General features: G+C 40.8%; 1 protein-coding gene across 1 annotated transcript in view; it reads right to left on the bottom strand.

The window, feature by feature from the left end:
* Window positions 1–4,957: 4,957 nt before the first annotated feature.
* pea15 (proliferation and apoptosis adaptor protein 15) overlaps window positions 4,958–22,685 on the bottom strand; it is a 62,910-nt gene continuing 45,182 nt past the window's right edge. Inside the window, 3 exon segments of the mRNA NM_001146575.1 lie at window positions 4,958–5,266; window positions 5,380–5,535; window positions 6,514–6,688. Of these exon segments, the coding sequence (NP_001140047.1) occupies window positions 5,202–5,266; window positions 5,380–5,535; window positions 6,514–6,685 (393 nt within the window). The 5' untranslated portion in view covers window positions 6,686–6,688 and the 3' untranslated portion in view covers window positions 4,958–5,201.

Genomic DNA, 22,685 nt, shown 5'->3' with positions numbered 1-22,685 from the left:
AGGAAGGATGGTTATATCTCCTAACTTAATAAAAACAACGTAACCCCTAACTCCATATTTAAAGATAAAAACGTGGATAGAGATACAGAGATTAAAATCTAAATTGAAGTGTGGTCTCTGTAATATCAACCCTTACTTAATATCAGATAAGTGACACGTTTTTACCCCATTTAGTGAACATATCAGGATACTTAAAAAATACAAAAACAAACAATATATTGGCATAAAATAAATTAATCCATTACGAAACCAACATATTGATATAAATTCATCATATATATGTACAACCTAATCAAAACAATTTCGAAAAGTAAACATAGGAAAATGAACTACTGTAAAATCCCTTCAATCATAACTTAAGTGTATTGAATGTAAACGAAGGGATAAAGGGAAAAGTCAAACTCCTGTAGTTTGAATAGTATGAATTTGAATTGTAGTTTGGTGAGCTCTCTGTAACGGTTAGCTTTGTCGTACGTCTTAAAATGATCATTATAATTTTATGTCTATGTATGTCTTGGTTATATTGTTATATATATTTGTCATATAGGCTATGTTTATTTTTATTTATATTTTATTATTTTTTAATACACATTTTTTGCAGCATTCTTTTGTAACTTGATATGTAATTGGTACACGGAATTCCAAATTGACATCATTTGTGAGTGATATGTTGTTATTATTTGTGCCAATGGCCGCATAAAAAGCAAAGCGATGACATACACGTGATTTCTAACCAATAAGAAAGATATAAAATCCACACCGAGCGCCATGGGTTGGACCCTATTGTGAGATTTTACCATAGATATAGAACACTTGATAGATAGACTGATTCATGGGGGGGGGTCCTGAGGAAGACAAAGGGTAAAAGAGGGGGAAGAGAGAAAAAGGGAATGGTGAAATGAAAAGGGATCTTCACTCCACCTATTCACAGGAATGAAAAGGGGTTTGCATTCTTAGTAACGAATATGGTAACTTCCTCATCGCTTGAATTCTTTTTCTGGGTGTGAGCTGAAATATAGAAATATGTATATACAGTAGCTACAACCAAACAAACATGGATAACCAAATACATATGCATTTAGATATGAGAAGAATTTGAATGTTGTAAAGTGAAGGTTGATCCTTATTGGTATCGGGCCATTGATTTGTATTATTATTTAGTTAATCGGTGCATTATGAGTGTTTGTGTGTGTATGTGTGTATGGTTTATCCATTTCTCTACTGATATCCTACCACACAATTGCTAACATGACACAGTCCATGACCTATAATGGAATTCTGACATGAAAAAATGGTCACTTGTTCACAAACACCGAGATTCACAATTCCCTACATACTGTAAGCATGAAAAAACATGCAAAACAAAAACAAGACAAAAACAAACAAGAAAACACCTCCCTTGCGATCCTCATAAGAATCTACACCAAAGAATTGATTAAAAAAAACATTCCCCCCCCCCCAAAGTTTTACAGTAAGGACAATTCCTATGTTTATCTCCAGAACTCTGTAAGTGGTCAGTGCGATAGTAGGCCTAAGAGGATCTACAATGGTCGTCTGACACAAACTCCCCAGCAAGACGAGCACCTACCTACCTACCTACCTACCCTATCGACCAGCACCCACAGATCATAGCGGTTAAGTACAACTGAGTGCCGTTGCCTGCAATACTGTACTCCTTCTCCCTAGCAACAGATCCAGGATCAGGTTAACCTAACCCTGATTATAACCATACTTTAATGCTGCCCCTAGCAACATATCTCGGATCAAATAACACATTTCAGCACAGGCTTTGTTAGCAGCAGCCACCGCTTCACTATAAAGGGGTGCTGGCTTTGAAAGGGTGACTTGCTTGGCTGTCCACCTTAATAGAAATGGTCTGAACATATTTACAATACTCTTTTTGACTTAGTTCGGTATGCATAAAGAGTCTTTGACTTGGAGTGCTGATCTAGGATCAGTTTTACCTTTTAGATCATAATGAATACAATTATATAGACGGGGGGGGGGGGGGGCCTGATCTTAGATCAGGGCTCCTTTTCTGAGACGCTTTGTGAATACAGACCCTGGTCTACATAATGAGGATAATACATGTGGAGGTGTATATAACAAATAAAGTTAGATACAAATCAGTTCCAACACTCTACGATAAACAGCGAGCAATACAAAAACAGATCACAAAATCTGCGATCGAAATAAAAGGCTTGGTCATTGGCACTGGGGGTAGGGAAAGAGGGGATGGGGTAGGGGTTATAGGAGAGAAAAGGTTGTTTCTTTTTCAGAGAAAGTGGTGTGCATTGTGGTGTGACTATACAATTATAGAAAGGTCTATGTGTAAGTCTTTCTGAGCTCTTAGGACATCAGAAAAGGTTTCACTAGACCCTTTAGTTTAGCAGACATCTATACGGACCACTCGCGAAGCGCTCAGCAAACTTACAATATAGTCCCCTTCTTTACGAGCGAGACTGAACTTGATGTGTGCGGCAGTGGCGGTTGCTGAGGGGAGGATGGCTCATAATAATATCTGGAATGGAGTATAATGGAGTCAACGTGTTTGATGCCATTCCATTTACTCCAATCTGGCCATTATTATGAGTCGTCCTCCCCTCAGCAGTCTCCACTGGTGTGCGGGTGCAACCACATGGGCACACATACATTTTCACATTTGACACATTAGTTGTCACATACACAAATTCTGCTAAGGCTTCTTCATAGGGATGAAACACAGTGTAATATACGTACATGAGTAATTATTTCATTTGAATCAACAGTCTTGTTTTTTTTATTGATGTATAGTGGCTGAGACAGCTCAAAATGTGTTAGGGATTAGGGATGAGATTAGTTGACTCTTGTGTGTTTATTGATGACTCATGCAGTACTTGGGCGTTTCACAAACGAGATTATGAACAATTGACGTATATCATTGATTTATATATTGTACTTTGTTTTCATGATATTGAGCCTGTTTTTTTTCTTTCTACCATTTTGTTCTTTCCTTACATTTCCTTTCAGAAGCAGTAGTCCCGCCCCCTTCCCTGCTCTATGATTGGTCAGTTGTTTTACGTACTGAAAAACTATTCGGCTGGAATTCGAGTGGCATTGTCTGAGCAGAAAGACAAACGTTTATATATTTTGAAGATGGGACGGTAAACCGAAAATTACCCACATCGACTCTGCCTTCCTCTTACCGAAGCATTTTACTTACGTCGGTAATTTTCCTACACAACATTCATGTAGATTGTTCTAAAACTATTATTGTGTCATCTGTAATAGCCTATACATTGTTGATTCCTACTTATGAAAGTATTTGCCTGTCCCTGTTTCGTTGTCGGCTGCTGACTCACTCCATCTCCCACTGTTTTGCGCACAGAGGAAGAAATGCATTCTGAGAAGCCCAAGCATATGACTGTTGCTCAAAAGGCTATTGCGAGAAAAACAACCAACTACTGTTATTTTCGTTACAGAGGGGAGAGTCACAGCTTTCTGTCAGTATATCATGTACCTCTTAATATTGAGTTCACGGCCCTACCTTACAACCGCAGTAGGCTGTAGTTAGTATCGTTTTGATGCACCCGCGTAGCGGAGCCGAGCGCGCCATTTGCAGTGAATAGCCCAACATCAAGTAGCCTAGTCTAGGGCTGGAAAGTTTTTGTAGAACATTAGCCTGCATTTACTGATAGATTAATCAATTAGCCTCCATGGCTAAGTGTTTTGACTTCCCACTTCCTCAGATGGTGAATAATAGCTTATGCGCCAAGATGTCGGCAAATTCTCCGAAGAGCCAATAATCTATCTGATAATTCTGGATCCTATTTTGACAGGTTGCACATCAAAATAGCCATCCTGCATTTCCTTGATATGTTAGATGAAATATCTTACGTTTTTAATCATAGGCTACCATCTCAGGTGTCTTACTTGGCACTGGCGAAAATTGTCTAGAGCCCTGCCACTAAAGTAAAGTAACTGTCCATTAAACATTTTTGTTGCTGTTGTTATCGAGTAAAATAGTTAAGTTTATAGGTACACCTTATTGTAAAAGCGTATGATAAAACATATACAAAAATATTATATTGATCAACACCACATGAAGCACTATATTAACTATGTAAAAAAAACATTCAAATATATTTTATAAATATATAAAATATATTGTCGACTTTTTTTTCATATCATATAGTTCATATACTGCTTCATATAGTTTTTAAGTTGATCAATATAATAATTTTGTATACGTTTTTATAATACGCTTTCACAATAAGGTGTTTTTTTATAATAAGATTTCATAGTAAAGGAGCATTGAATCTCTGTGTAAAATCACAATGAGGGTAAATAAGTGTGACTATTTAAGCAATATTCGGTTGAATTACCGAATAAATAAACTTAATATCATAACATTTTCTTCTTCGATAATTCCGTGCTATGGCTGGTCTAAAGGCAAATATTGGCTTTTTCTACGACTATCTAACAAAATACTTTTTAAAATCCAATGATCTGATGATGTCATCCGAGTTTTGAATAAAGGGAATATGACACCTGTATTATAGGTGTCTTCTTGCTCAACTGATAAAGCAATGCATAATGCTAAGTTAAGTGGAATTCTAACTTCCACTTAAGTCACATTTTCACTTAGTATCCCAATGCATGACTAAGTGAACATTGGACTGAAGTTAGGATTTGCCCCTTAGTGATATATTGACTGAATAATATGGTTGCACATCTACAGTATGTAACTAATGACAACAGGTTCATCCTAATGACCTAACACAGGAGATGTAACTACTGGATCTGATATAATGGTGCTTTTCCTGCAACATCTAGGTTGAACTGGAACGCCCCCCCACACACACACAAGTTTTCTCAAAACAGTGTTACAGGTACACAAACTAACCCACACATCTTTTAACAAAGAGGGATTGGATTTTAGCTTTGGCTCTGTCTTTCTTTCTTTCTCTTTTTTGTTCTCTCCATCTTTCTCTCATCTTGAGCTCTTCCTCTCTTCCTCCTTTAGTCAGGGAAGAGGCGATCGCGGCAGACGTGGCAGCGAAGCATCGTGGCGATCTGATTGGTTAATTGGAGAAGGGCTGCTAGTCTCTATGTCATGTGGTGAATGTTAGTGGAACGGGGCTGAGGCGGGGCGAAGGGGGGGGGGGGTCGAGATGGTTGGAGTGCCAGGGGTCAAAGTGCAAAGGTCAGGGGTGATGACCTCACACTTTTTTAGGGGGAGGAGCCAACTTTATGATCTCGTCTTCAGAGGGTTGGCGAATGATATCTGAGGAGAGAGAAAGAGAAAGAAAAAAGAGTAAAGTCTCAGTAAAAGTTGAATGTTTTTTTTGGCAGAGGGAATGCGTGTGAGCTTGGTGTCACACACACACACACACACACCTTTGTATTTCTTGGCAGAGGGGATGCGTGTGAGCTTGGTGTCGATCTCGTCGTCCTCAGAGATCTTGAGTACGGTGGTGCGATACTCAATGACCCGGGTCAGCAGGTCTGGTCGTCGTGAGATCTCAAAGATGTGCTCGATGTATGACAGGTTATCTATAAGAAGGGCAACATAGCGTGACATTTTTGAGGTGCAAAACAGCAAAGATCTGTGCAAGAATACTAATTATAATATGAAAGTGATTTAATTTGAAACGTTTCTTAAACGTGCGTTACAAGATATTCGCTCGTTTGCGCCATGAAACAACCCTCCATCCCTCCCTCTCCTCCGTCCCCTTCCTCCTCTCTCTCCTCTCTCCACTCCTAGAGCCCTATAAAATCTGTGTTGCGGAGAACATTGACGGAATACCATTTAAACGGAATTCAACAATGTTCTAAAATGTATTGACCTTAATAGGAAATTAACTACATGTATTGAACTTTTTGAAAATGTGAAAATGTATGAATTTACCCAAGTAAATCATAAGACATGAACAAAATGCATCAGTGGTTCGTACGTTCCTGCAACTTCCTGAAACGGCACAGGAACGCCGAAGACTGTGTTTATGTGTGCGGTGCACGCAAAAACGTTGTGTAGCCGTTAGCGATGATGATGCTAATGATAACATCTTCTGGTAGAGATGAAAAGGTTCGCCAAAAACCTTCTCAATTAAACTACAATTTAGCCTATGCCTATCTGGCAGAATGATATCATGATATCATGATTATTTGCATCAATCCTGTGGCCATTTTGTTTTGCAAACTCTGCAATCATGTGAACTCTACAGAAACATCACTAACAAAACAACGGTCTCTGGCTGGTGTGCACATGAATTAAAGGGTAGCTACACCCCAAAATCGGAATTCCTTCGATTTTTACCAGACCTCAAAAGTGGTCTCCTGATGTGGTTTAAGCATTGTTGTGGAGTTAGGGAAAATTTGGGAAAAAAACGAAATGGAATCAAGCAAAAAATACAACAGATTTTATAGGGCCCTATACTCCCCTCCATCTCTCCCTCCCTACCTCCCTTCCTCCTCCTCCCTTCCCTTCCCAAATGTTGATCTGGGAAACCTGGAAAATTCTCCCTCTCTCACCCAGTGCCAGCTTTTCGTTTTTCTCCAGGTAGTTGAACCACTCCTTGGAGGAGGTGATTGTGTTGCTCTGGTCCTCTGTGATGTCCTCCTTGCAGGCTGACTTGAGTTGGTCCAAGTCCTCGTTGGTGATGTTCTCAGACAGGTCACTGAGCAAAGAACTGTACTCCGACATGGTCTGAGGGAGGGAGGAGAAGGGAGGGCAGGAAGGGAAAGAGAGAAGAGAGAGAGCTGTTAGCTAATTTTGAAACAGTGACCCTTAAACACATACTTTGCATCAAAGTACGAGCGTGTGGCCACATTTCTTTAGTGTGTCAGTTTTCTCTTCTCTAGACATTACCCCTAACCACTGTCCTACAGTCAGTTGTATTTCCAACTCCCTAATGGTTAAGGTTTGGGTTGTGTAATCTGACCCTATATCTGTGGTTAGGGGAAACATCTCTCTAGAGAGGAAGAGAGAAAAAGAGAGAGCGGCGAGAGAGAGAGAAAGAGAGCGAGATAGATAGAGAGCGAGAGAGAAAGAGAGAGCGAGATAGATAAATAGAGAGAGAGAGAGAGAAGTAGAAAGATGAGAGAGAATGGGAGATAGAGAATAGAAGAGTAAGATAGAATGGGGAGCACAGAAGCAGTCCTTCTATTCTATTGGATCTCTCCGGTAAAGTCAGGCAACTCTGCAGATGGGAGGCTGGAACGTGGCTATACTTACTACTGCCAGTAAGCCACACAAACATCAATACACTGTATGCGTCCGTGACTGTTAATATGACAATATTTAGCTGTTGAGTGACACTGGTGCCGATGTGACAATGCACCTGATAAGATTAGCTTCTGTGAAAGAGTGTATTTGATGTAGGTGATTGAGTTTTGAGTAACTGTGACAGTAACTGAGTGTTTTTCAAGTGTTGTGTGTGTGTGTGTGTGTGTGTGTGTGTGCTCTTGTGAAATGGCATCTACCTAAAATAAAAATGAACGCACACGGCACACACATACAGCTGTCTTGCCTTGAAAAGGAGAAGAAGAATTCTTGGTGGATCTCTCCGAATGCGACTTGTGTGTGTGTATATATATATATATATATATATATATATATATATATATGTATATGTGTGTGTGTATCAGAGGAGGCTGGTGTGAGGAGCTATAGGAGGACGGGCTCATTGTAATGGCTGGACTGGAATAAATGGAACGGTATCAAACACATCAAACATATGGAAACCAGATGTTTGACTCCGTTTCATCAATTCCATTCCAGCCATTACAATGAGCCCTTCCTCCTATAGCTCCTCCCACCAGCTCCACTGATGTGTATGTATGATTGACAGGGCTCAGGGATGACCTAAATACAAGAAGTGTCATACTCTCTTCTACCAGGAGAGGGCAGTGATCCATATACAGACCCAATGGTACACCTAAACGTACGCCCAATGGTGTCTGTGTGTGTGTGTGTGTGTGTGTGTGTGTGTGTGTGTGTGTGTGTGTGTGTGTGTGTGTGTGTGTGTAGTCAATGGACGTGTCTTCTCCCTCCCCCTGTCATCTTTCTCATGACAGACACTGTTATACGGTCAGTTTGTGTCATTTTCCCTTAAATGGTGAAGGTTATGATAGGGTGTGGGTAAAATGAACCTAGATCTGTGACTCAGGGAGAGCAATATAATAACAGTGTGTTTTACTGGCCCTGCCGCCCCCCACCCCTCCAGCCACACATGGTCATTACCTTAAATGTTACATTCATCTCCTCTCAATTCAAAGCAGTTTTTAGTCAATAAAGAGAGAGTGTTACGTGGGAGAATACACTCCTAGCCCCGGGTGAATGGAAAATGGAATGCAGTGCAGGTGTGTGTCTATTTGTTTAGATGAGTGTGAGTGCGTGCGTCAATGTGTCTGTCTGTCTGTCTGTCTGTCTGTGTGCCCCCTTTCCCTGTAACCCTAAAGGGTCTCTCTATTGATCTATTCTATTACTTTCTAGTCTTTTTCTCTCCCCCTTATCTCTCTCTTTTTCTCCCCATCTCACTCGCTCTCTCTGGTCTACATCTCTCTCTCTCTCTTCATGCCTCCTACCTCCCTCTCCCTCTTTCTTAACCCCCCGTTCTCTAGGACGAGGCTGACACTGCTTCCACACATAGTAGGGCCACTGTCTCCATCACATTCTCATGAACACAAACATGCTTTTGTCTGCTGCTCTCCTCTGTCTCTCTCCCTCTCCCTCCACCCCTCCCTCCCTCTATCCTAGTGTGTGGAGGGTGAAGGGGGGAGAGAACGTCTGCTGGTCTCTTCTGTCTCTCTACCTCTCTCTCTCTCTCTCTCTCTCTCACTCCCTCCACCCCTCCATCCCAGTGTAAGGAGGGTGGAGAGGGGGGACAAGGACGCCAGCCTAGCCCAGGCAGCCCCTCTCCCCCGTGAGTAAACTCCTAAATCTACCCCCTGGCAGCCATCTGGCCTAGCCCCAAGCAAAACAGGTTCCAACAGTATTCAAAGTAATTTCAAACACTTTATCTGTGCTTCATTGAGCTTAACTGGCTTCATGGACCAAGAGAATAGTTTCAAATCTGTAATCCCCGCCCATCTGACACTAGACAGTCTAGAGCAAAGTTATTGGAGTTTTGGAAAAGATTCTAAATAGTATTTTAACTCAGTTCTGGCTGTTCTAGAGCCTAGCACACCATATAGACTGTTCCTTTGACTAGAGAGCAATGCCACTGTGCTATTATCCACCTCGCAAACAAGACCTACTGTTCTCACTCATACAGTTGAAGTCAGAAGTTTACATACACCTTAGCCAAATACATTTAAACTCAGTTTTTCACAATTCCTGACATTTAATCCTAGTAACAATTCCCTGTCTTTGGTCAGTTAGGATCACCACTTTATTTTAAGAATGTGAAATGTCAGAATAATAGTAGAGAGGATGATTTATTTCAGCTTTTATTTATTTCATCACATTCCCAGTGGGTCAGAAGTTTAAATACACTCAATTAGTATTTGGTAGCATTGCCTTTAAATTGTTTAACTTGGGTCAAATGTTTTGGGTAGCCTTCCACAAGCTTCCCACATTAAGTTGGGTGAATTCAGGGCCATTTCTCCTGACAGAGCTGGTGTAACTGTGTAAGGTTTGTCGGCATCCTTGCTCGCACACGCTTTTTCAGTTCTGACCACAAGTTTTCTATAGGATTGAGGTCAGGGCTTTGTGATGGCCACTCTAATACCTTGACTTTGTTGTCCTTAAGCCATTTTGCCACAATTTTGGAAGTATGTTGGGGTGTTGTCCATTTGGAAGACCCATTTGCGACCAAGCTTTAACTTCCTGACTGATTCCTTGAGATGTTGCTTCAATATATCCACATAATTTTCCTGCCTCATGATGGCATCTATTTTGTGAAGTGCACCAGTGTAACGGCCGTCGTTGAAGAGAGTAGACCAAGGCGCAGCGTGGATAGTGCTCATCTTGAATTTATTACAGATAGAACACTTTAACCAAAAAAAACAAGAAACCGACAGCAAACCAGTTCTGTCAGGTGCAAACCACTAAACAGAAATTAACTACCCACAAACCCCAAAGGAAAACAGGCTGCCTAAGTATGACTCCCAATCAGCGACAACGATGTACAGCTGTCCCTGATTGAGAGCCATACCAGGCCAAAACAAAGAAATACAAAGCATAGAAAAACGGACATAGAATGCCCACCCAAATCACACCCTGACCAAACCTAAATAGAGACATAAAAAAGGCTCTCTCAGGTCAGGGCGTGACAACCAGTCCCTTCTGCAGCAAAGCACCCCCACAACATGATGCTGCCACCCCCGTGCTTCACGGTTGGGATGGTGTTCTTCGGCTTGCAAGCCTCCCCCTTTTCCTCCAAACATAACAATGGTCATTATGGCCAAACAGTTCTATTTTTGTTTCATCAGACCAGAGGACATTTCTACAAAAAGTACGATCTTTGTCCCCATGTGCAGTTGCAAACCGTAGTCTGGCTTTTTTATGGCGGTTTTGGAGCAGTGGCTTCTTCCTTGCTGAGCGGCCTTTCAGGTTATGTCGATATAGGACTCGTTTTACTGTGGATATAGATACGTTTGTACCGGTTTCCTCCAGAATCTTCACAAGGTCCTTTGCTGTTGTTTTGGGATTGATTTGCACATTTCACACCAAAGTGCGTTCATCTCTAGGAGACAGAACGCGTCTCCTTCTTGAGCGGTTTGATGGCTGCGTGGTCTCATGGTGTTTATACTTGTGTACTATTGTTTGTACAGCTGAACGTGGTACCTTCAGGCGTTTGGAAATTGCTCCCAAGGATGAACCAGACTTGTGGAGGTCTACATTTCTTTTTCTGAGGTCTTGGCTGATTTTCTTTAATTTTCCCATCATGTCAAGCAAAGCGGCACTGAGTTTGAAGGTAGGCCTTGAAATACATCCACAGGCACACCTCCAATTGACTCAAATGATTAGCCTATCAGAAGCTTCTAAAGCCATGACATCATTTTCTGGAATTTTCCAAGCTGTTTAAAGGCACAATCAACTTAGTGTATGTAAACTTCTGACCCACTGGAATTGTGAAATAATCTGTCTGTAAACAATTGTTGGAAAAATTACTTGTGTCATGCACAAAGTAGATGTCCTAACCGACTTGCCAAAACTAAAGTTTGTTAACAAGAAATTTGTGGTGGTTGAAAAATGAGTTTTAATGACTCCAACCTAAGTGTATGTAAACTTCTGACTTCAACTGTACATGTGTACACGCACACAGGCAGGCATGCAGACACACGCTGTCAAGCACGCATGCACATACACACACACATACAATTGTCATTGAGCTAAAGGAAACAGCGGGCAAACTATGAGGGTAAAAACATGCCTCACACACCTGTTGAGCCATATTTCTCACTGTAAGCCATGCAAGAGGGGGCAAAGTGAGAGCGATTGAGTATTCTCCTCTCTCTCCCTCTCTCTCTCGCGGTCCCCCTTTCTCTTTCTATCTGACTCCCCCTCCCTCTCTCGCACTCTCTTTCCCTTTCTTTCGCTCTCTCTCTCTCTCTCTCTCTAGCGCCATCACTCTATTGCAATAGCTACTCGACCTTTGGATGCCTATTCTCTATTGCTGGGTGAGTGAGGGGTGTGCTCGTCAAATAGAGCTAAGGGAACTGTATGGTCCATTTGTGTGTGTGAGTTTGTGTGTGAGTCTGAGTGGGGGGCCCGTCACTGTCTGGCTAAACAGGCGGCACCATACACACCGACACAGACACTACACTGTTGTAAGAATAATCACCAACCTCCCCTTTACTGCCCCCCCCCCCACATACACACACACACACACCACTACTACTACCACCACTACCCAAACTCCATTCACTCTTCACACTGCTGAAGTTGCCATGGAGACCAGGCCCTGCTTTGTCTTTCAGCCCGGAGACTGTTACCTAGCGACCAGGGAAAGTTCCACTCTACCCCAGAAGCTCCTGGTGCGAGAGAGAGAGAGAGAAGGAAAGAGAGAGAGAGAGTGAGAAAGGGATAGCGGGATAGTGAGACAGAAGGAGAGGGAGAGAAAGAGTAGAGAGTAGAGTGTTGAGCTTTTGAATGTGACAACATGGTGCCAATGTGACTATGGTGACAACGTCTGACTAATGTCAACACAGACACACAGACACACACTAACACACAGGCTCACTGTTCAACAGGTCCATGACGAATATATTTTTAAGTTAGACCCCTCCATTAAACTATCTCTGCTTTAACCATGGTGTGTGTGTGTGTGTGTGTGTGTGTGTGTGTGTGTGTGTGTGTGTGTGTGTGGGGGGGGGGCTTTTGAACCATGTGCCTCAAAGCTTGACCAGGCTAAAATGGCAAAAACGCGATCTTTACATGTAACCATGACAACCACGTTACTGTGAGCTGCAAAAATCACTCTGACCGGGATTTAGGAAGGGAATAAAATACCTCAATTTCTCTCTCTCACTCTCTCTATCGCTATCCCTCCCTCTCAGTCGACCTGTGTTATCTCCTTTTCTCTAATCTGCCTCTCTCTCTCACGCTCTCTTTACCCCTACTTCCTCTGTTATGTGTTGCTCTCTCCCTGCCTATCTCTCTCCCCCTCTCACTATTTTGCCCCTGTTTTGTTTCACAGGGCATGATGACATGGCTCCCTCCCTCCCTCCTCCCCTCTCACTTTCAGTATCTCTATGCCTGCTTTGTTGTCTCTCTATCAGTCGTTCTCTCGAATCTCTCACTCACTATTACAAACCTCACTTCTCCGATATCTTTTCTAAACTCAATCCCTCCATTCCAGCCCCACTTTTCCTCTCGACTACAGTATTACAGTCACCTCGTAAAAATGATTGGCACCCTTGATAAAGATGAGTAAAAAAAATACTGTCTCAAATAGATAATATAAATTCTGAGCTATATTGTATGGTCAAAAAACCAGGACAGTTATATTATTTTATACTAATAAAATTGTTTAGAGAAAGAGATTTTATTGAACAAGTAATCCTTTTTATCTCAAAATGATAGGTTGGCACCCCTGTTTTCAATACTTTGTGCAACCTCCCTTTGCGAGGATAATGACACTTAGCCTTTTTACAGTATATAATGTTTTTGAGATTGGAGAACACATTGGGAGGAATCTTAGACCATTCCGCCATACAGAATATTTCCAGATCCTTGATATCCTTTAGTCTGCGCATACGGACTGCCCTCTTCAATTCAAACCACATGTTTTCAATGGGGTTCAAATCCGGAGACTGGTATGGCCATTTTCAAAATGTTGATTTTGTTGTCAAATAACCATTTCTTTGTGGATTTTGATGTGTACTTGGGGTCATTGTCTTGCTGGAAGATCCACTTGAGGCCAAGAATCAGCCTCCAAGCAGAAGCAACCAGGTTTTCGGCTAAAATATCCTGGTAATGGGTAAAGTTCATGATGCCATTGACCTTAACAAGTTAACAAGTGCCCCAGGACCAATGCAAGCAAAACAGCCCCATAACATCAATGATTCATCACCATATCTTATAGTAGTTATGAGGTCCTTTTCTGCATATGCATCGTTCTTTTAATGCCAAACCCACCGCTGGTTTGCGTAGCCATAGAGCCCTATTTTTGTCTCATCTGACCATAGCACCGGTTCCAATCCAAGTGCCAATGGCGTTTAGCAAACTCCAGGTGTTTACATATGTTGTTGCGCTTAAAGGCTTTTTTCCCTAGCAACTCTTCCAAAGAGCCTATTGGCATGGGGGTGGCGTCTAACTGTAGTTTTGGAATCTTGGTGACCCCAAGATGCCACCAAGTTCTGTTATTCTCCAACTGTGGCCCGAACCATCTTCCTCAGTATATGTGGGACAAGATACAAATGCGTCCTTTACCAGGCAAGTTTACCACTGATCCAGTGGTTTTAAACATCTTAATTACTGCCCTAATAGCGGTATCTTTTTTGTTGTTGCTGTTTAAACATTTTTTTTACCCATTGCCTGATTTATGAAAATCCACAACCATATGTCTCTTTTCATTTGTGAATTCCTTGCCTTTCACAATGGTGACGGATGACAAATGGATTTCACATGCGTATTACCTCTTTTATATCCCAATGAAACAGGAAGCCATGGAAGGCCACAATACAGTTCCTTAAAGCGGCAATCAGCAGTAGAAACAATAATTAAGCATTGTTTCAGTAAAAAGCTGAGAAATGGGGCTGGAGAAATGTAACCACTCTCAAATATATTTTACAGAGCTATGGGTGCAAGGACTGACCATCCATTATATTACAATTATAGGTTTAACCATGTTTTGAGGCTATATATATATATATATATATATATATATATATATTACACTTACTTTGTTTACAAACATTTGAGTAAAACAAGCTTATACAGTGCATTTGGAAAGTATTCAGACCACTTTAATTTTTCCACATTTTGTTACGTTACAGACTTATTCTAAAATTGATTAAATAGTTTTTTTCTCCTCAATCTACACACAATACCCCAGAATGACAAAGCAAAAATAGTTGACATTTTGGCACATTTATTAAATATAAAAAACAGAAATACTTTATTTACAGACCCTTTGCTATGAGACTCAAAATTGAGCTGAGGTGCATCCTGTTTCTATTGATCATCCTTGAGATGTTTCTACAATTTTTTTTGCAAATGTATAATAAAATTTAAATGGAAATATCACATTTACATAAGTATTCAGATCCTTTACTCAGTCTTCTTGGATATGACGCTACAAGCATGGCATACCAAGCTCTGTAGATCCTCTGCCAGGTTAGATCGGGATCGTCGCTGCACAGCTATTTTTAGGTCTCTCCTGAGATGTTCAAGTACGGGCTCTGGCTGGGCCACTCAAGGTCATTCAGAGACTTGTCCCGAAGCCACTCCTGCGTTGTCTTGGATGTGTGCTTAGGGTCGTTGTCCTGTTGGAAGGTCAAGCACTCTGGAGCAGGTTTTCATCAAGAATCCCTCTGTACTTTGCTCCGTTCATCTTTACCTTCATCCTGACTACTCTCTCATCCCCAAAGCATGATGCTGCCACCACCATGCTTCACCGTAGGTATGGTATTAGCCAAGTGATGAGCGGCGCCTGGTTTCCTCCAGACGTGATGCTTGGCATTCAGGCCAAAGAGTTCAATCTTGGTTTCATCAGACCAGAAAATCTTGTGGTCTGAGAATCCTTTAGGTGCCTTTAGGTGCCTTTTGGCAAACTCCAAGCGGGCTGCCAAGCGGACTGTTAGGTGCCTTTTACTGAGGAGTGGCTTCCGTCAGGCCACTCTACCATAAAGGCCTGATTGGTGGAGTGCTGCAGAGATGGTTGTCTTCTGGAAGGTTCTACCACCTCCACAGAGAAACACTTGAGCTCTGTCAGAGTGATCATCAGGTTCTTGGTCGCCTCCCTGACCAAGGCCCTTCTCCCCCGATTGCTCAGTTTGGCTGTGCGGCCAGCTCTAGGAAGAGTCTTGGTGGTTCCAAATGTCTTCCATTTAAGAATGATGGAGGCCACTGTGTTCTTGGGGACCTTCAATGCTGCAGAAATGTTTTGGTACCCTTCCCCAGATCTGTGCCTAGACACAATCCTATCTCGGAGCTCTACGGACAATTCCTTCAACCTCATGGCTTGGTTTTTGCTCTGACATGCACTGCCAACTGGGGGACCTTATATAGACAGGTGTGTGCCTTTCCAAATCATGTCCAATCAATTGAATTTACCACAGGTGGACTCCAATCAAGTTGTAGAAACATCTCAAGGATGATCAATGGGAACAGGATGCACCTGAGTTCAATTTCGAGTCTACTAAAATCCTGTTTTCATTTTGTCATTATTCAGGTATTGTGTATAGATTGATGAGGAAAAACATGTATTTCATCAATTTTAGAATAAGGCTGTAAGGTATCAAAATGTGGAAAAATGAAGGGCTGAATACTTTCCGAATGCGCTGTATTTTGGGTTCTGATGGGGTACGGCAGTTGAACTAAGCTCATGAGGCATTTATAAGTTGTGTTCTTCAAGAATCAATGGGTGCATATCATCAATTTATACGTCCAAAAATCGATGTAGCAACTGCTGATTGCCCCTTTAAGATGAGATTAAAAACTTAAACCTTTATGCAGATTGAATTTTGTTTGATTTTATCGATAAGAATCTTTAGAGGTGCCAATCATTTTGACACCTATCTTTTTTAGATACAAAATGATTACTTGTTAAACAAAATCTCTTTCTCTGGCCAATTACATTTGTATAAAATTATATAATTTTCTATATTTTCTGAGCATACAATATAGCTCAGTATTGTATTATTTATTTTATACAGTCTTGTTTGCTGATCTTTATCAAGGGTGTCAATCATTTTGGAGGTGACTGTAAACTGTCCCATCTTGTGACGCTACCCAAAACAAACATAAACAAACACCCACCTCAAAACAATGACAGGACACAGGAAACGACAGGGGACATCAGCCTCTCTGCATGGTGTCACAGCACAACTCTGTTCTCTGTTGATACACCCTGGTGATCCCTGCTGGGCTAACGTCTAAACACAGACCTACTCCGTCCAAACTGCTGTGCACAGGACTGGTGGTCAGCTTAAATGAAAATAAGACTATTATTTGGTTATACTACTGTATATTTACATTATTATGACATGGTGTTGTCTGTAAAATCTGATGAATGATTCTTGATTTATGAGTAATTCCTAATTTAGGCTCTGTTCTAATTCAAATTCATCAGCAGTTTGAGTTGACTTGGGAATCAATGTTCAGGGATTCATCGGATAACATTGAGGAGTTTACCACATCAGTCACCGGCTTCATTAATAAGTGCATCGATGATGTTGTCCCCACAGTGACCGTACGTACATATCCCAACCAGAAGCCATGGATTGCAACATCTGAGCTAAAGGGTAGAACTGCCGCTTTCAAGGAGTGGGACACTAATCTGGACGCTTATAAGAAATCCCACTACGCCCTCCGATGAGCCATCCAACAGTCAAAACGTCAATACAGGACTAAGATTGAATCGTACTACGCTGCCGCTGATGCTGGTTGGATGTGGCAGGGCTTGCAAACTATAACGGATTACAAAGAGAAACCCAGCTGCGAGCTGCCCAGTGACTTGAGCCTACAGTGGTTCCTTCTTTAAAAGTCGTGTCATACTGCGGCACACCTTGCGTGCTGCCGCAGCATTCTGTGGCACGTCATTTAATTATCAGCCATGTTTTTCTGTTACTGCAAGTTATTGCTAGTTTGACCACCAGAGGACATCTTTGAGAAGCATTTGATAGTATTCCGTATTGGCATTACCAGAGAATTTAAAACCTTTTTTGTAATAACATAGTATATGGGAGTGATTTTAAGACATTTGGCTTAATTAATTTGATTAATATTATGGTGTTTCTATTCAGAGAAAAACGAAACCCTCTGGGTTTCTATTAGGATGGAATGGAAAATATGTCGCTGTACAACTTGACGGTCGGGAGTAGGCTACAGGATTGGAGGATTCTAAATTGTTTGCTTCATTAGACAACTTTGTTCCAATATTTCTGTAAATCAGTGATATGTATTCCTATAGTAATTCGTTATGGATCCATAACTATAATCAACATCTGCATTTTTAGTATTTTTTATCATTATTTTATTAATGAAATGTGTTTATTTGTTTATTAGGCTACTGTGCAGTCTACAGTACATACTGTAGAAAAAAATGGGAAAGTGCCTAATTCCTTACATTAGGGAGAGCAGGCAATGTCTGTACTACAGAATGCAGGGCATGCGGGAGACCAGTGTTATTTCATAGTTGTGATGTCTTCACTATTATTCTACAATGTAGAAAATAGTAAAAATAAATAAAAATCCTAGAATGAGTAGGTGTGTCCAAACTTTTGACTGGTACTTGCTTAATTAATTAGATTAATATTGTGTTTTTTTCTATTCCAAGAAAAACGAAAACCCTGGGTTTCCATTAAGATGGAACGGAAAATTTGACGCTGTACGTGACGGTCGGCAGTACAGTACTGGGCTATTTAGCTCAAGAATCCCCGCAGGGCACGAGGAAGGAGTAGGCTGTCCTTGTAAATAAGAATTTGTTCTTAACTGACTTGCCTAGTTAAATACAGGTTACACTAAGAGCGTAACATTTCTGCACCCTAATTTTCTAATTCTTGTCGAACCAATACCCAAATGGAGATTAAGTGAAAATAAAAATCTTATTGATTTGTCAAGACTAGTCCCCATGCTTGCCTCAGAGTAGTGTAAAACAGTGCTAAAATAGTTGTAGGCTTTTGCTTCTAACTTTTATATGCTCTTTAAATAAATAAGACCTACACCATTTTTAACAGCACATTACTCAACACTAGTGAGACTCATTTTGCCTGTGGTAGGCCTACAGCATATCGAAAAATATATTTTTCAATGATGTGACTCTCCGCCAATAATTACATTTTGAGGACTAAATTAATATCTAAGGGGCATTTTCCGTTAGATATTCTCAGATATTCTCACAGAGCCTAAGGGGATTTTATATAATTCTAAATGAATTCATTAATAATAATAATCTCTTTGTTTAAAAGTAGCGATATTTTGGAGATTCGTTTTCATTTAACCTAGAGTGAGCGAGAAAAAGGCCATTCTTGGACATAGGGTAAGACATTCTAACTAATTTGTAAATAAAGCCAGTTTGTTATTTAGAATTATTTATTTCTGGAGAAATCTAACTTGATTATTTAGCAGACATCACTTGCTTATATTCAGTCAACACATATCTTAAGAATATGATGGAATATTTGAACAAGTAATTTGTTATGGATCCATAACTAAATAAACATCAGCATTTTGAAAGAGTATTTTTATCATTATTTTATTAACGATAGCATAAAGATGCTGATGAAGAAATACAGTATTGTACACTATAATGTTATACATTTGGATAATAAAGCATTGAAAGCATTTTGAAGATATAAGCCACCTGCATTTGTTTTTTAGGCTACTGTGCCTAAAAGGCTACTGTGTCTGGCAAGTAAACATAGCATACAGTACATCATGTTTGTAACATGGGAAAGTGCCTAATTCCTTACATATGGGAGAGCAGGCCATGTCCAGACTTTCTCTGTGACCTCAAGTACTCATTAACTCTATCTTTAATGCTTTTTCGGGTTACATCAGTCATGGACGGAAACTTCTGAGACACAGTATTAATGATGAACACCCGGAGGTTCACTGGAAAGCCACCTTTGCCTCGGGATCCATCTCAGTTTGTATTCTATGCCCACTCGTTGTATCTCTCTTCGGTTACACATCCTTAGAATAGCAGAACAGCATAATGGTCTGGGCGGCCCTCGCTGTGCCTGGTGAGCAGTTGGTCAAGTTCTGTTGTCAGAAGAGGAATGGAAATGTCAGGGTGAACCGACGACCTGACGAATCCGCCACGTATGTTGACTCTGCCTGTCAGAGGTGGAGTTCCAGAGCTCACAGGTGTGCCTGGCATGGATTGTGACTCTATCTCGTTCCTCGCCCTATTCAATGCGTCATTCTCCACCTGAATCTCCGCCAATGCCGCCTGACTCTCCGCTAATGAGGAGTGACTCTCCGCCAAAACCGCCTGGCTCTGGACCAATGCATCAGCTGTCGCCCGTATCTCTGCCCTCAGATAATGTTTCTCTTTCTGCTGGTCTGTCTTCAATGACTTGATCTCGGTCTTCAAAGTTTGAATCTCACCCATGAGCACCTTCATTAGATGAGCAGAATGTTACCGCCCTGAGCCCTCTTCGATTACAGTGGCCTATGATAGAAACGGTAGATCAATTAAGAATGAAAAGTGACCCCAACACACAAATGCTGTGTACACATTTTAAGAATTTAGCTTAACTAACCGCTTTCTTGGCAACCATCCGTTTTTTTCAGTGCGGCCCGTTGTCCAGCCCTTTGTCCACTGATCTCCACAGATGGTTGTCGGCATGGTCGTAAGCTCTGCAAAAACACGTTCACGTTTTTAGTACACAATTATGTATTTTATTACACAGTATGCCTATACATTGATAGGCTACATACCTTATTTTTTTTAATATAAAATGCTCTGAAACCAAAATACCTTTAGTTTTGGTGATCCTCTCAGCTCCGGCTCATTTTCAAGTCCTCTGGTGGTTACAGTCCTAACCCTGGAACGTGTAGCACCATAGAAAGAAGCTGGCTTGATGAAAACGATGTCCATTTCGTCTCTTTGGTCGCAATGTAATTTTTTTTAGAATAACAGCTTGTTTTTGAATGGTAACTGTTCTGGGTGGAGTTTTGGGCGGGGTGATGAAAGGAGGAAACATCACTCTAATTACAGTCAGAAGACACTTGAAGAAACTTGCGTGGACTTATGGAAAGGCTCAGTAAGAAATGTTTTATATATATGTATATCATTTTTTTTAAATGATCAGAACATTAACCATGTGTATTCGCTTGTTTTGTACTGTTCTGTAGTTTCGACCCAATGATTTGTCTGACAAACAAAGAACTTTGCGTCCTGCAAGCCAGGGCATGGATCAAAGCTGGCAAGACATTCAATAATGTCATCTTCACAGACTAATCAACCGTGGCCCTTGAGCAATTTGCTCAAAATTGCTACAGAAAAAAAGGAAGAAGATCAAGCAAGCCGAGTCCCAAGCATCTCCTCAACTCAATGTGTGGGTGGTAATTTCTTGCCAGGGACCAGGCCCATATTTGATTTTTGTTGGTAAGTTTGGCTATTTACAAAGCAAAAGGTACATAAAATATTGTAGCCTACACCTCACGGACTGTTATGTGTTCCACAATAATTCACTCTTGCCTCCTTTTTCAGGTATCATGGCTTGAGATTTCTTTGAACTCAACAAGAGATATGCTGGGCCCTATGTCAGAGAGGTGTTTCTGGGTACACATCGGTAGGATTTGAGCAATATTTTGTTAGGTTTAGGCCTATTTACATGTATATTTCTATTACTTTACCTAATTTTGGCTGTTAGGCTAAATGTATTTTTTTCGTCTCCAATTGCAGACAATGACCCAAAACACAATGCCGCCTGGGTTTGCATTGCAAATGAGGGCATAAACTGGGTCAAGACGCCAGCAGAGTAAGTAGACCTTTATGTAGTAAAATTAAATAAAATAAAATAAATAAAAGACCTACAACACCTACGGTAGACCTACAGTATATCTAAACATGTTTTTCTAATCTCTACATGTAGGTCTCCTGATTTAAATCAGATTGAACTTGTTTGGCATCAACTGAAAACATTCATCCGTATCTCTGCCAAGCCGACAAGCAAAGATTAACTGGTCAAGGCCATCAAGATGTTTTGGCTAGAGAAATTGACGATACAACAAATACATTGATCATCTCAGCAAGGTTTTACCTGTGATCGTGGATCTGGGTGGAAGTGTGACTAAAATGTAGTTTATATAAACATCCGCATTTGAATGTCTTTTTTCTATTTATTTTATTTTATTAACGAAAGCATAAAGATGTTGATGAAGAAATACTGTAGTGCTGTTTTGAGTTATAAATGTAACACTTTAGAGTACTAAAGCATCGAATACATTTCAAGTTGAAGGATTTTCACAACAGTAGCCGGGTTATAAAAAGTCTATTGTCCTGGAAACATTTGCATGATGGGCTACACCTGCTACAGTTGTGAAAAACAAGTGTTTGAAAACCTGTTTTCAAAATGCCTCCAGTTGTCCATCACTACTGTAAATAAAGATATCTTGTTTACGTCTTGTTTACATTCTTTATTGTGTCACACATCATTTGTATCTACCTTTCCAATTACTTTTAGAGTTTGGGATTTACAAATGTGCACTTTTAAATATTAGTTACATTGTTTTATTTAGAACGTGCAGACTTTTTTTTCTTTAAATGATCGTTTTATGTAGGATGCTACATTTTTGACCAGTTGCAATTGTAAGTAGGCCTAATAAAAAATCCTACTTCTATTAGGCTGTTAAGCCTCATAGCCAACCTCAGCCAGTTAAGTTATTTTATATAGGTCTAGGCTCCAAAGAAATAGACTCCAATTAAGCCCTCTTGCTGTTTGTAAAGTCAAATTAAAATGAAGATTTTTGTTGAAATGAATTGCTCGACTGGTGTAGGTTTTCTCCATCTGTTGGTGTGCAACACTTGCATAACAAGTTAGCTATATTTTCAGCACCAGCCACTGTTCATCTCCTATTGATTGCGCTGCGGTAGCCGGCAGTTATTTTTTAACTTGAATCTTTACTTAACTAGGCAAGTCAGGTAAGAACAAATTCTTATTTACAATGACGGCCTACCCCGCCCAAACCCGGATGACGCTGGGCCAATTGAGCGCCGCCCTATGGCACTCCCAATCACAGTCGGATGTGATACAGCCTGAATTCGAACCAGGGACTGTAGTAAAGCCTCTTGCACCGAGATGCAGTGCCTTAGACTGCTGCGGCACTCTATATATACAGTGTATATTTTTTTCTGAACGTTTACCGTGTGTAGGTATAGACGTTGTAGGTAGATGTGGAAAGATAGTTACAAATGATTTGTTGCAAGCTGGAGAGGCGGGGGGTGGGTTCACACCTAGCTAAAGTTGGGGAGGGGGTTCACACCTAACTCGTTTATTAGACAATTCTTTAGTAAAGGTAGAATAGTCTATTGTTCAGCTAATAGCCCACTTTTCCCCTTTCCACATGTTAAAGATTCCAA

This window comes from Salmo salar, chromosome ssa07 (genome assembly GCF_905237065.1).
Source record: "Salmo salar chromosome ssa07, Ssal_v3.1, whole genome shotgun sequence".
Taxonomy (NCBI): Eukaryota; Metazoa; Chordata; class Actinopteri; order Salmoniformes; family Salmonidae; genus Salmo; species Salmo salar.
This window is presented reverse-complemented; position numbering and strand designations above follow the sequence as displayed.